This window comes from Ruditapes philippinarum, unplaced genomic scaffold (assembly GCF_026571515.1).
Source record: "Ruditapes philippinarum isolate M1 unplaced genomic scaffold, ASM2657151v2 ctg2344_1_1_1_1, whole genome shotgun sequence".
Lineage (NCBI taxonomy): Eukaryota > Metazoa > Mollusca > Bivalvia > Venerida > Veneridae > Ruditapes > Ruditapes philippinarum.
Genome location: NW_026866595.1, coordinates 249,272 through 265,634, shown reverse-complemented (window position 1 = coordinate 265,634; position 16,363 = coordinate 249,272). Strand labels below are relative to the sequence as shown.

At 31.4% G+C, this 16,363-nt stretch overlaps 1 protein-coding gene across 1 annotated transcript; it reads left to right on the top strand.

Moving 5' to 3' along the window:
- Positions 1–673: 673 nt before the first annotated feature.
- On the top strand, positions 674–12,071 carry LOC132733006 (RB1-inducible coiled-coil protein 1-like; the record flags this gene model as incomplete). The annotated part of the gene is given in 10 exon segments (XM_060719568.1): positions 674–759; positions 1,149–1,210; positions 1,928–2,025; positions 2,906–3,058; positions 4,107–4,210; positions 7,434–7,505; positions 7,873–7,962; positions 8,484–8,593; positions 9,504–9,603; positions 11,631–12,071. Coding segments are annotated over 10 exon segments (1,187 nt in total), but the record flags the coding sequence as incomplete, so codon positions are not given.
- Between the last annotated feature and the right edge of the window lie 4,292 nt (positions 12,072–16,363).

Genomic DNA, 16,363 nt, shown 5'->3' with positions numbered 1-16,363 from the left:
GAAGGTGTGAAAATTACACTTAGCTGTTTAATTTCTATAAGTTAATTTTGTATTTTCAGATAACACTATATCAGATTTATGACACCAGTATAGAGCCAGGCCAGCTTATACATCTATATATCTGACCAGACTCTTTATTGGTGGTTGCTTAAAGTTTAACCTGCTGATCTTTTAAAATGAACTTGTTTGGCTTCCATTTTGGAACTGTCCATTATCAATTTTTGAGATATCAAGATAAAAAGAGATAAGGCAGCCATATAGATAGGCAGTCTATAGAGCATTTGAGCCACGTCACGACAAAACAAACATAATAGGTTTGCAACCAGCATGGATCCAGACCAGCCTGCGCATCCGCTCAGTCTGATCAGGATCCATGTTGTTCGCTCTCAGTTTCTCTTCTTGTTATAGGGTTTGTAAGCAAACAGCATGGATCCTGATCAGACTGCTCAGGCTGGTCTGGATCCATGCTAGTCGCAAACCCATTATGTTGGTTTTGTCATGGCGCGGCTCATTTGTCAGACTGCACGTTCTTGAAGGTTGACATGGCTCTATACTTGTAGCAAAGGGTAAAGGTTAATTTCAATATTTTGATACCACTCTAAGTCTGGTGGATTTTCAAAGACAATTTGATATCACATTTTATTTAAGATCTGATTGATTTTCAGGGATAACCTAATATCACAGCTTCAAGAAAGGATATCAGATCTTACCTTGTATCTAGAGGAGGAAAGGCTCAACCATAAACAGACAAAGCTCAAGGTAAGGTCTAAATATCTTAATAGAATTGTTAACTTCAATCCACTGGTCCACAATTTTTGTTAATTACCTGTAACTCCAAGAAACATTTGAAATTTTTCATGTTAGGATCTCAATTAGCAAGTTTATTTTGAAAAAGGATGAAGTTAAAATGTCATTATGAGATAGATTGTAATGTCCTACTTGTTGTTTTATCCGGCATATGTTGATGATGATGGTGATTATTTAGTAAGTGTTGACTGTGACTATGAAATTCAAAGTGTACAATATAATTATACACTGTCCATTATAACCCTTCAAGTTTAGTAAAGATATAGTTGGAAACATTTTGTGTAAAACTTTTCTTTCTTTTACTTTATACCTGAGATGTTCATTAATTTTCTTTCTTTCAGGCAGATGAATTTCTTAAGGACAAAATCGAGGAGTTGGAAAATGCCAGAAGAAATGCTTTAGCGTAAGTTGATAATATGTTTAACCCTTACCCCTCTAATTATCTTAAATGGGCTTGCCCATCTTTCAATCAGGACAAAACCATTCATCCTTTGTAGGGCAAACTGAATAGAAAAAACAGTGCAGACCATAATCAAACATCACAGATGTGCCACATGATATTGGTCTGGGCTGGTCACATGGGTAGACACAGTTGCTGCCAGCAGGCTAAGACTTAAATGGTTTAGTTTTCAAAGGCAATCAATAAACATAAACTGGGAAATCTTGAAATATCAGCATTTTAATTATTAAGTGATATAAAAATTGCAAAACAAATTATGGTGTTATTGTCAAGTTCTTAGCAGTGGCATCATGGCTGAGTGGTTAACACATCATGGCTATCACCATGGGTTTAAACCCAATTTGGGGTTAGCCACTGTTTCCTTGAGCATTAAACTATAGTCTTATTACTCAATACTGGCTGGTTCCAGGATCGGATTTGGGAATGTGTTTATATAAACTTATAGCTTCCTACACAATCAAACTAAAATAAGTTCATACCACCAGTACATGTATTAAAATTAGGCCAGCCTACACAATTACTTTCTAACTGGCGGTTGCATTTTTATATGACAAGCCCCTGATAATTATACCAAACAATTTAAAATTGATTCAGTTTATCTGTTACTAAAATGCTGCATGATTTGTGAAAATCTGCACTTAGAATGGTACTTAATTACAGAGATAAAGAAAGGGAAGGTGAGGATGAGTTACAAAAGTTGAAGAAATCCATGGAAACAGAACATACCAACTATAAGACTAATGCTGAAGCTCAAATTGGTATACTCTTTGTTTTTATCCGCAGGTGTATTATGCATAGCCAGGTTGGTAACAAGTACCCAACTCCTCTTAAACATAATTAAACATATCTGATAACACAGATCAATAAAAACATACTATATTATATATTCAAAAAAAATTTATTGATCTGTGATATTTTAATGATATTTATTATGTTTTAAATGATTTTATTCATATAATTGTTTTTCTTGCTTGTAGAGGGGTCTGGAGGGGGAGTTACTTAATACTCAGACCTGGCTATGTGTTGTAAACATGTTCTTTACTCTCAGTTCATTTTGTAGGTTAAACTAATATAAATTTTCTATGGGCATTTATGATTCTGTTTATCAGATTAGGTGCATATGAGAGCATAGAAACTGAAGGGAAATAGTTCTGTAATTAAATTTTGTGTATTTAGATTATGTTCCATGTAAAGTTATGATCCACTAATTAGACACACTATTGCACATTTTGGGACAACATTTGATATATTTATGCAAAAAAAAAATGTCTTATTATAAAGTAAGGGTATTGTGATTCACAAAGATTTCATGCATCACTTTATTCAGTTGGAATTTATGGTCCGCTTATAAGTCTAGATATATGATTCAGTATATGAAATTAAGCCAAAAAATAAAGTCTTATAACTGAGTCAACACAATAATGTGTATTGCAAATATATTCAGACCTTTTTTGTTCATGGTAATATATGTAGATGTGTGGTATAGAACTTAAGTACTTGAATTTTAAGATGAAATGTCCATGAAATTATTAGAAAATATCTCATTATTCTTTGAATTTCATGATTTTGATTTTTTTGGACAAAAAAATCCATCTTTTTTATGTGATATTTATGTATTGTTGTTTTGATTTTTTTCAGCGCGTATGAAAAAGGAGATTGAGTTTCTGCAGGGAGCATTTGAGTCCTATAAGTCGTCCCTACATCAGGAAACGGAGGAAAAATGGAAACGGAAAGAAGAAGATCTGAAAAACGATCTCGAAACGCAGAAAAATAAAGAATTACAGGAAATGAGTAAGCATGTCTTTTATTGGTTTTGTTTTAAATCTAATTGTTACTGATATCACGGTTCAGAACTGTTCACTAATTAGGGGAGATAGTGTGTAAGAGGCAGGATAGCTCAGTCAGTAGAGCCGCAGTACAGTATTCCGAGGGTCCCGGGTTCGAGTCCTGGTCAGGCTGCACATTTTTCTCACTGATCAGGTCATTAAATGACCAACTACTAAGTTCAATAGGGAGAGTATCTGATTTGAAAAAAAGGTGTCGCAGGGGTTCGATCCTTGGGGCAAGACAAAATCTGCTCTTGACAATTAATCTCGGATATTGAGCCTAATGGTCATTGACATCTTATCCCTTATTCAGAAGGCATGTTTGATTAGTTTTCGGTCACTTGCTGAGAAATTGGTTATTATTGGAAAGTCCTGCTAAGAAAGTCCTTTAGGAGGATGGACTGCCAATATATGATTAAAAATGTCTTACAATTGGTGTAAAATCTGATCAACCATATAATGCAAGAACAGCCTTGGTGCATTTGTGCATTGTTTCAGGCAGAAGATAATCCAGAAATAATTTTAATTAATATAGCTAGATAAATTCCTCGCATTAAATTATTTGATTTATCTTGTGAGATTTAAAATAGAAGAATTACATGATTTATTGCTAGCATTGTAACCTTAAACTTTCAGCCATGGATACTTAGTTTTTCCAAATGTTGTATAATGTTAATAATAATTTGCATAAAAAATTATATATAACTCGTCAAAGTACCGAAAACTGTTTGTTGAAATTTTATGGAAATATCTCTATATTTGCATTCAAGGGAAACAACTTACATTTGAACATGTGGTATTTTGCTTAATTGACAAAATTACCTCCCTTAGTTGTAACTAAATTTTAAGCAAGTGTAAAAAAAAATAAACATAAAATCAGCTCACATGACATAATATGACAATATTAATCATATATATTATTGTATCAATAAAAGTGCCATTATGTCTATATTTTTAGTGCCATTATATCTATATATTTAGATCTTGTTATATGACTCATTTTACTATTTCAGAACAAAAGTTCATGCAAGAGAAAGCATTAGAGAAAAGTCAATGGAGTAAAGATCAACATAGGGCAATTGATGCAATACGCAAAGAAAATAAAAGAGAAATGGATGTAAGATCACATAGTTTTATTATTTTTTAAATTACATGAAGGTTAACTTAAAATAAAGGCAAAAGTGAAATAAAGTAAACAAAAGGAAAGATGGTTTACAAAAAGTAAATGAGCAGTAAAAAGAGGATATTTAAAAGAGTGCAGACTTAATACTGAGTTGAATAAAATCATATTATGAGAGCCTCAATATATTAAGTATTGAATCTACATAAATACAAGTATAATATTCTATTTAGCACATATCAGAAATACAACTGGTTTATAGTTAAAAAGAGTCATCTATAGTGTAAGCAAGAATTAGCAGTTTTTTTTACGCTGTGTTTGTACATTACATAAATGACGTCACATCAAGTTATTTCACTAATGTAATATCGTTTTTATTAAATGGCTTTATCATACCCCTTTGCTGTGGTTTGTGTGATAAATCTTTTTTTATATTCATTTCAAATTAAATGTATAGTGTCTATTTAAGCGCAAGAGATGAGAAATATATTTAGGGGCATACCGTATATTCACTAATATACGACCTTCCCCTAATTTAGGAGCATATTGGAGAGTATACGGTAGTTACAATTATGATTGTCGGGATATGTATATGAAATTTGCTTGTTCTTACCTCCCTTTAATTCTCTCTTCTTGTATGATAGCTTTTGTTATGTATTGTTAATTTTTTGTTTGATACTTTTCTGTGCGACAGGAATTGGAGAAAGTAAGATATTCTGTGATAAAGTCACTGTTATAACATTTATCTAACATTTAATATTTTATTTACTTTTATTATAGAGGAGTATTAAAATGTACATGTAGATCTATAAATACTGTATTTTTTTGCACTGCTTTTATCTACTTATCACATCCATTTATTAGCGACATCTAATACATTGTACTTATTTTACTATGTAGATGATAATTTATTCAGTTTTAGCTTACCTAATTGCTTATTTAGCCTCGAAAAGAAAATTTTAATGCCCCCCGCAAATTGATAGTTAGCAACGCATATTATTTTTGTTCTGTCCGTTTGTCTATTGACAACTTTAACCTCGGCCATTACATCTTAATTCTACCAAGCCTTCTCCAGTCATGGTGTAAAACTGTTAAATTGTGTAACCCGCCTGGGTAGCTTACTTGGTACTGTGAGTTGCGTTACACTATTTTGGGAGTCCCCAAGTCCAGGTTAGCCACCACATATTTGACACCCTGTGACACTTGTCATCAAATGGACGACCTACAATTAGTAAACACTTATATACCGTAACACTTTTACACAGCGTTATTTATCCTGACAATACTTTCATTTTTATACATGTATATTAAAATATGACCTTGACCCTTAAATGACTGACCTTTGAGTTCAGTTTTTCATATTTCAAGACTTACTTACTAACAGATAATAAACGAGAGTATTAATTTTGTGTTGTATGAAAACATCTTGTTTCTGCTTAGAATAATATTTACCTATAGTGGATTAAGACCAGATATAAAGATATTAATTTTGATTTTTTTTTAATAGAAAAAAAAGAGTTGTTTTTTATAGAAATCTAGATCTTTTACAAATGATTGCAGTCCATCAGTGACAGATGCTGCATTTAAATCACTTGCCTTTCTGGCCTTTCTGCACTAAAGGTTCGAATCTGTTCAGGGAGGTTGGAATCTTCCTTTGCAGCTAGCTTATTGAATGTCGGTTGTTCTACTATGCTTGTGCCTATGGCCATATGGTCATGGTCAAAGAAAAGTCGAAGAATCCATGACCAACAAATCAATTATTATACAAATCTGCTGCTTTCATTTTATAAATTTTGCTTTGTTTTTCATTTTAGTTTGATATAACAGTTTTTATTTTTATTTTTAGATGTGATAATATACTTTTCATTTTCCTTAACTCTATGTATGTTAATATTTCCTTATAATTTCACTGAGTCTTGTATACAAACCATCTTGAATGTATGTCTATGTCAATTGGACCCTTTTTCAGAAAAAAAAGCCCTTGAATTCTTTATTGAAACCCCCCTTTTTCATTTATTTAATAATGTACCAAATAATTCAGGAAACATGTCAAGTGCTCAACAACTCACATATAGCTTGATAATTCCCTAACCTTGAAGACGAACTGGTTACAATTATATTTATGTGAATATGGAAAAAAAATGTTTTTTTACTTATTGAAAGAGGGTTATTGCACCTTTTTTCTTGCATTGACACCTAGCTGCTGAAGTATGATGAAGCATTATATGCCCAGGCCTGTAGGGCAAGGACTTAGATAAAGTTAGCGGGCTTCTGCATGTGTTAGTGCATAAAAACGTGCATTAGTAAGCCTGAAGGGCGAAGGAATTTAATAAAAAGTTACAGGGCTTTAATTCTACAGAACGTTAGTGCATGAAAAAAGGTGCAGTAGTGCTATTCTTGCATGAATTTTAATATATGTGTGATTCGGTTAATTCAGCATCTCGTTATTTGTTTTTAGTAAAAAAAACCTAATTCATCATGGTTTTCATGTGCATGTGTGATGTTGTTTGACATTTTTATTTTGATAATGAAATTACTGAAGTCATTGCAATCAGCTACGTTTACATGGCATCCTAAATCGGGCATACTAGTATTGAAGAAAAAAAAATGCAAAAACAATGCATGCTCCTATGATTTGTTATTGGGTGATTTCTTTTCCGTAAATATACATTTGCATAGTATCACGCAGTTTTAATGCAAGAATATTATGTTATGGATAGTGTTGACCTAATAGATTAAGTGTCTTTTTTTTTTTCAACCTAGCTATCATGGGTTAAGCTCTGCTTGTTTCATAACCATGTTGTTTTTTGTTTTGAAAGATTCAGTTTCTGGTTAGTTACAGGAACCAAACTCGAGAGGGTTTAATTTAAGTAGGAAGAATATGTTTTACAATACATTCAAATTTTTTTTTATTGATATTTAATAGTTAATGATACCTTAGGCACAACACTATCTTAAAAAGTCAGTTATTGCATTTCATATAGCATTTCAGGTATTTTTAAGTGAGAAAGTTTTTTGTTGATTTCTTTTTCAATTTGCACTTTGTAAATAAAAATAAATCAGAATGAAAAATAGAATCAATATGCCAAAGTACCATCCACAAGTACAATCTTTTATGCACATTTAGTTTGCAAAGTTATTTTGTCAAAGCTTGATGTTAATGTTCTTTATAGGTGAGAGTTATTTATTCAGATTCTTATCTTCTTATTTTTGTTTTCAGAGTTTAATAAGAAAGTTCTCCAATGTAGCAGCAGATTTAGAAAGGTTACAGAAATGTACAGCAGAACTAGAGGTAGGTTAGACTGTCCTTGATTGGCTCAGATTTTAGGGGAGAGCAGGGTTAAGTGGTTAAGGTGTCTTACACCCGAGGAGTTTGTGGTTCGAACCATACTGGGGTAATGTCGATGGATTTTGATATAAAATGTAGCACCAATACTGGTCAGTTTGGCAAAGCTGACCTGAGAGTATTTTAATTAAGCCCATAATATTTGTCACAGTCAAGCTGTAATAAAATAATGTTAAACTAATACCAAGGGTAGAGTAAGTTAGCTATGTTCTTTATACATTACAGAAAATAAAGACGGAGTTAGCTATGTATTCTATATATAATGGGAAATGAAGGCGGAGTTAGATACTAGTATGTTCTATATATATTACAGGAAACAAAGGTGGAGTTAGCCATCGTGACAGAGAGATACAATGAGACATGTCAACAACTAGCCAAAATTACAACTACGCTCACAGATACGGTTTGTATTTAAGCTTTCAGAATTAACACCAATTAGATATACATTTTGTATAACTATATCCTTGTTAAGTCTTTGGATCCTTTATGACTGACTAGAAATTATAATGTTGGCTACAAAAAACTAGATTGAAACCATTAAGATGACAGTTGGCACTTAGATTCATAGCTGCGCTAGTCTATTATGCAAGTTAGGCAGTGTTGGTCTGGTTAAGAAAACTAACAGAGCCATCAGTAAAGTATCAGTGTAGCCTTAACCAAAATTAATGAATTATGTACATAAAAATTTATTTAAAAAAAAAATAACTCTATAAAAAAAAAATGGTGATCTTCCCTCAACAGGAGAGATTCTTTGCAGACTTCTTCAATTCACGCTCATGTAATTACTAGTTATGACACCTAGGAAACGGTCATTTGACATTAGTAACGTTGCTATATCTAAGTCCCCCTAAACATGCTTGATATCAATGGAAAACAGGGACCAACACAAAGATAAATAAATATTTTTATTCCTTCTTCTTACAGAAAGTTCGGTTGTTTGCATTTGAGGAACAGTTTGATCAGAAAGTTCAAGAAGTAGATGAAAAATACAAGGCAAAAATAGATGAGCTGATGACTCAGAACACAGAGTTAAAGTAAGTTTTATTGTTTTTGGTTGGGTTTTACATCGCACCAACACAGTATAGGTCATATGGTAACTTTCCAGCTTTACTGGTGGAGGAAGACCTCAGGTGCCCCTTCTGTGCATTATTTTATGCACAAACAGGCACCTGAGTAGAGCCACCGACATTCTGTAAGCTAGCTGGATAGCTTCCTCACATGAAAGAATGCAAAGTCTCCTTAGCCCTCAAAGTTGCTGAGAGGGGCAAGTTTTTTTAATAAAGTAAGTTTTCACTTGTTTTATAGCAGCTGGCACAGCTCTATCATGATATTGATAATTGGTTTTATTTAGCTCGACTATTCAAAGAGTAGAGAGAGAGAGCAATTGTACTCATCCCCTTGTCAGCGTCACTGTAACATTTTGGTTTTAAGTTTTTATGTGCAATTTGATCTCTCCCAAACTACTGTAGGGAATTGGTTGAAACTTCACACACTTTTTGTGTGTGATTATCTTACATGATGGGCGCAGGTCCTATAATTCTGTTTCAACTTTTTACAGAGTTATAACCCTTTTTTACTGCCAAGCATGTAGAATAGTTAAGCGGGCTGTCTTACTGACAGCTCTTGTTTTTTAGGAAAACAAATTAGGCAGATTTTTTTATGAATGACAAACACTTGCTGTAAATTGTGTTTTCTTAAATTTCTTGTTTCACATTTGTTGAATTTTAGGTACTTTAAATAAACCTCAATTACCAACTGCATAATTTGTTTCATATGTATATTCGCCATACCTGAGCTTCTGTGGCATGTGACATCATTGCCGAGCAAAGTCCAAAAATGTGTTGTGTAAATTTCTTTTCCCTTATAATGATATTGATAGAAATAAACTACAAAAGCATGTAGGCACAAATATAGATATGTTTAAATGTTTTTTCTTTATTTTAGACGCTTGTATGTAAGCAAATGTGGTGAGCTTTATGAAGAGAAAGTTTTGTTCGAGAGAGATCGTCAGGAACGCGTTATGACAGCCAAAGAAACCATGCATGTACGTGTATCACGTTATATGTTCAAATGTCACTCTAGGTTTCTAAACTTCACTTTAGAAAGGGATTTCATAATAGACTTTTTTTGAAATTGTGCAAAGTACATACACTAGAAAGTTACAGAAGTGAAAAGATAATTTATAATGAATTATAATTTCGTTTTCTTCCCCTTGTTCAGGACAGATATGTAAAAATGAGAGGAAAAAATGAATTTTTTCATTTAATATTTGGGAAAACATTCCATTCAAAAAATTGTTTCTGCTTCAATGATTTTATAAAAATAGAATAGAACATAAAGTTAAGGAAATTAAAAAAAAGTCAAGTGGGCTTTAACATAATAATACTTCAAGTATATTCATGCTAAATCACATGACCCTGAAATATGATCTTATGTCATGTGATTAGACTTCAGTGTGACTCAGTTACATTTTGTATTTTTATCTAAAGTTGGTTAATCAAGGGTTCATTCTTTTCTTAATTATGTTCTTAGGTCATGAAGTTACCACTCTGTATTTTAAAACCTTGTATTGTAAAGTCTGATATTTTCACAAGGGCAAAATTTCATGAAATTAACTTTTCAGACTTATTGGTGACGATAAAATTTGGAATTTCGACTTTTAATTTTATTAAATCAATATGAATACAGGATGATTCATAATATAGGGTTTTTTTATTAACGCACGTTTTTCCGTGTTATAACGTCTGCAGAGTCCCGAGGAACGGTTGGTGCCCGAGCCCAGTAGGGCGAGGGCTCCAACAGTTCTGAGGGACTCTGCAGACTTTATAACACGAAATAAACGTGCGTTGATGCTATTATAGCATAAAATTTTAAAACAGATTCATGATGTCGATTAAATACAAAACACATACATTAAATCCTTGTGCTTGGACGGTATTTATCCAATTCTACATGTTTTACATATGCGTTTTATTTTTCCGGGGCCAACATCTTTGGAAATACAAATGCCCAGAATCGAACGAAATTTCGAATTTTAATTGATTTAACAAAGCTTAACATTGGGAATTTATTAACTTAAGAAAAAATACACATTGAATCACTCTACACAAGACAAAACATGACCGTCAGAAATTCCTAGAATTATTTCTGATTGACGGTAGAAAAAAGAACAGTACGTGACATCAGTCTGATCAGAATCAGTTTTTTTTCAAGCACACAAGTTTATAAAAAAAATCAGGCACTAAACATTTTTCTCTCAAAGAAATATAAAGAACAATTATCAATATAAACATCAATAAAACAACATTTTCTCATATTCATTTTGTGTTATCTTGTTTTGTAAGTTACTCGGAGGGTTTGTTTACATTGACAACGGTCCGTTTCTTAGAAAGGGCGACAACTAAGATTAGCGGTGATGTCTATACGCCGTATTTCCGTCATAGTTACTTGAATGCTGCTCGCTGTTACTTATGCGATTGATGCCCTCGAATCAATTATTTCAATATAAGAAAAGCGCATGTCTCTTTGGCAAACAAGGCCAAATTGTCATTTTTTTGTTTGTTTACTGGGCCCTGTATGTATTGCGCATATGTAAAACTGGGCTATAACAATAGCCCGTGACTATGTTAACACATGGTTTTGGTCCCATTATAACATGGGCAAAAAAGGGAAAAATAGCCGATTTTATGCTATAATATCTGATATGGTTTCAAAAGAAATGTGAATATTGTACACCTATGTTTGATGATATTAACGCTATTATATTTAAAAAGTATATCAGATATTATGAATGACCCTGTACTTGGTGAACATTTATTTTTGCAACAATCTTAAATTTATGATTGAGAAATAAGTGAAATTTAAACCTTTGCCAACACTTATATTTATACAGTAAACATATGTTTCCATAAGTGTACCCATATGTATTAAAGTAACTGTGTTAAATAATAAATATTCTTTTTGGTTTCATATCTTATCGTATTGATAAAATTTACACTAATTGAAATCCTCTAGGTGTTTCATTTTTATAAACAATAAAAATGAAAACAACATGATGTATTTTTGTTTTAGAAAATGTTGCAGTCTAAACATAAAGCTGAAGTAAGCCTTACCCCCGGTTTGAAGGAGATCGAAGACAAGCAACGACAGCCGAAAGTTCGTCCAGGAAGTGCACCGATCACTAAAACAGAGACTGAATCGGCTGCATTAAGTGCCGGAGAGACTGAACATCTCAAATCTGCAGAAAATGACAGTGTGCGTCCGACTGTGATTTTACCGGAAGATTCAGCAGAGATCGAACAGCTCCGGAAATCGTTGATGGAGGACGTAAAATCCATGCCGAAGGAAGAATTATTAAAGACGGTGTCCGATTCAGTATCTTGAGTATTGGAGGACGTGTTATCTTTAAATTATTAGCAAAATCCCTTTGTGCCACACTATTACATACGTCACACATATTTTATTTCGTTCAAAGATCTTTTCAGAACAAGACATAAAAGGTTATAAAAACCCATTTGCAGTTGTCGTTATTAATAATTTTATAAATGGTTGCACATCTTGAAAAATATTCCTGTATTTCTTATTTGCCAACAAGATCTGATTACATGTATATATTTTATACATGTATATATTTTATTTTGAGCTAAAGATTTAACAGCCATGTCCTCAACACCCTGACGTTGGCATAACACTTGCATAAGATTTAACATCATATTAATTCTTACAGAAAGTTTAAGCTCAAAACTTTACACTCATCTGTGTGATAATAATTGTAGGTCACTTTCTATGGCCCATAACTCTAACAATTGATTTTCTTCGAATTATGTCCCTTTCAAACTCTGTGCATTGTCCCAACTTTGATATTACTATCAAGCACTGAGAATAATCAAGCACACTGTCCGTCTGGCAGTACAGATGACCTATTTTGGTTGTGTTAAGTACAGGCACGTATTTTAGTGCTTTTATTTTACAGTTATATCGTGTTCATTAATGCTTATTTATCCATTACCTCTTCTCGTGTAGGAACGTTACCTTTTTATTGTTGTTACAAACTATTTATTTTCATGGTATTTTCAACAATAATCTTTCGTTGTTTTTTTTATGAAGGCTTGCTTTTGGTCTATGCTTTTCTAATTTTATTATTCTGTATTGTATTTTAGGGAGATTTTTTGTTATACTATTACTTTTACTGAAGGGGTGGAGAGGTATTTGTGGGCTTTAAAAAAGTAAGTCACTATGTATGTGGTAAAACATGCTTAGGTACGCCGATTTTGAATAATTTATTATTTCTTTGTTACTAAAATTGAATTAGAGAAACACTGGCCTTTGCAACTTATTGTTTTGGCCAATGACACTCTCTAGTTTTTGTTATAGAAAATGTTAAGAAATAACAATACAGAAAAATTAGCTATGGTTTTTGAGGAAACTTGTTAAATATTCTGAAAAAGATGAGTTGTTATTAGGTGGGATCTATGGTATTTAATTAGAAGAACATTTGTGTTATGATTCCTAGTAGATTGTAATTAAAAAAAAATAACAGTTAGGCATAGGGGCTCTTGTAAAAGGTTTGGGTAGTTATGTAAGCTCTGGTTCATATATTTAGATTGTGAAATACCTGAACGTAAATTGATTTATGACACATCATTTTTGCATTTGTTTACCTTGTATTGTACTGGTTGTTAAAGCTGTACGCCTCCAGATGAGTCAAAATATATTGAGGAAATCAACTGCACGTCTCCAGATGAGCAAAAATATTTCGATAAAATCAAACCTGAGAAAAATGTACTAAGATTTTAGGAAAAGTATAAAGATTCAAAATTCTAACAATAATTTACATGTTAAGTGCGATTAATGACCGATTTTGTAGTATTTATCACAATAGTTCCACTGCGTGACTATTGCAGTAAGGGTTATATTTGCATATGTTGACCTCGTTTTGGTAATTTAAGTGGATTGTAAGTGCCTTTTGCAATGTGTAAATTACTTTCTTTGATCACTTCACAATATTTTCCTTTTAAAATATTTTCAAATTATTTTATGTAAAATTAGCATGAATCTGGACGCATGTTGCTTTAAGGTGTACATGTGATATTTAGGACGTAGTCTAGCCATGTTTATATTTGTGATATTTATGTGATACAAGCCTGTGATATATGTATACATGTATTTTTCTATGTATTATTAATTATTAATAATAAGTAACCCCTTAAACATGTAGAATGGAATTGCCCAGCTTTGAACAGTCCATTCAAAATTTTAGGGGTTTTTAATATCAAAATACAAAAATGAAATTAAGCTACCAACAGTATAGAGCCTAGACAGATTGACTGCATGGCACCTGAGATCTTCTGAGGTCTTCCTCCACAAATAAAGCTGAAAAGTCGCCATATGACATGATTACAGTGCGGGGTTTGTTAAATTAAAGCCAGAAAAATAAATAAATTTAATTGATTGTTGAACAGAATTTGTTAATTATTTTGATGATATCAAAACATTGGAGAAGGTCTGGTAAAGACAATCATGTATATGTTGTAATTTGAATACTTATAGTAATCTGATGGTACATTAATTTATTTAGGCTAGAATGTATGTGGAAAAGTAGTTATCATTGCACTTGATTCGTAGATATTTTACAGTGAAAATATGGAAAATGAAAATATGCATTTTATCTCATCAATATATCAATAACTCAATTTTATAAGTATACATGTATTACCTGTACATGTAGGTATTAGGCCTATTTTTTTTATTTATTTATGTTTGTTTTTTGGGGTTTTTTTTGGCAATGTTAATTACTGAATTTGAATTTGGATTTGAATCATTTTCCCCTTGCTACTATTTTCATAGTCTGCCAGAAGCTTAGAATTTTTTCATACTTATCAACATAATGCCTTTATCAGAACTGAAAATTAAGCTGTGTTTAAAGTGACATTATGTCAACATGGGTTAAATGAGGTTTATATTAATAATATTGATTGACGAAAAATGTTTAGAATAAAATATAAAAAAAACTTCCTAACTATGTAAAAAGACTGTCCAACTCTTTTTAAAAACTGATACATTCCAAATGACATTTATATTTATAGAATTTTCCATTTGGTCAAATTGATTATTGATTTTGCTTATTAAAACATATTATATACATGTAATTGAATACATTTTGACAAAATATATTTTTAGTTATTTTGACTTTTACCTTTGCAGTTAAATAGGCATAATGTCACTTTAAAGTAGGTAGTATTTGTTGATGTTTTGTCTACACATTCATGTACATTGTAGTTATTTTAACATTTATTTATATTATATTTTATTCTACATGTACTTACTTATTCAATGTAATAGAGATAATATTTTTCACCTTTGACCTTTTACTAGAATTATACTTATAGTTTATATTTTACACTCTGTATTGCTTTTTTTGCAGTATTAGAATTAGAGATTAGGGCAAGTAGATATTTTATTTAGTTTATCAAATTTATATAGAGTTAAAGGTACATTATGCCTCAGAAATCCATTTTTTTAATTATTCAGAAATATCAAACATGTGTTTAACTAATGTTTTGATAATGGATAAATTAGCAAATGAGTATTTTTGGAAACTGTAACAAGATGCCAAAAATAAAAAAAAAGTTTTGAGAAATAAAAATGATAGCATTTCTGAGGCATAATGGGCCTTTAAAATATTTTATACATTTTTCTGATACAATTTTTAAAGCAGCATGCCTCCAGCTTCCAGTTAATATACGTATATACTAAGATATTAACAATTTTTTAAAAACTTACTTAAAAATGCCCCCACATTCCACTGTCTTTTTCAGTCAGACATGCAGGCAAATCTATACCCCTCCCAACCCTCTTTCCTAAATGAGTGCATTTTTTTTACACTGGAAAATGATTAATATGCTAAATTTTCATAAGATATGAATAATATATAAACAGTTCAATAAAAAAAAAATGCTTTTGTTTAGCTTTCGACATGTTTTTTGTAAGTTTTTTTGTGTTTATTTTTTTCTTAATTTGAAAAAGAATAAATGAATATAATTTCACAGCCAGAATCTGGAGTTGAGCTGCTTTAAAAATAAATTGTTTATGCAAATATTATTATAATGTGTAAGCTCAAGTACATGTATTTGCATGAAATATTGGATATGATTATTTATTGATGAATTATAAAATTTACTTGATAAATGAGAAAATAGATGTCATATTAAAGCTGCACGCCTCCAGATAAGCAAAAAATATTTTAAGAAAATCAAATTGACTCAAAATGTACTAAGATTTAAAGAAAAGTAAAAATATTCACTACTCAAGTAATGATTTACATGTTATATGCAATGAATGACTGACTTTACAGTATTTATCACCATATTTCCACTGCGTGACCAACACATTAAAGGCTGCTTTTGCATGTTTTTACCTACTTTTGGTAATTTTCCAAAAAATCAAGTGCCTTTTGTAATGTGTAAATTACTTTTTTTGTTCACTTGACAATATTTCTATTCAAAATATATTCTAAAAAATTCATGAAATTTATCATGAATCTGTAGGCAGGCTTCTTTACCTGATGGACCTTAAACTCCACTATGAATCTGATTAAAAAGATTATTTTCAATTTATTTAGTATAAAACTAGAACCTTTTGCATATTTTTTCGTTTTATAAAGTTCCCCAGTTGATCTATGTAAGAATTTCAAATGTAACGTTTTTAAAACTTTTTAGATCCTGATTTTAATGAGGTAAAGTTTATCATATATGATGTAATGCATTTGCTACATATATTGTTTATATGCATGTATTTATTTTTTT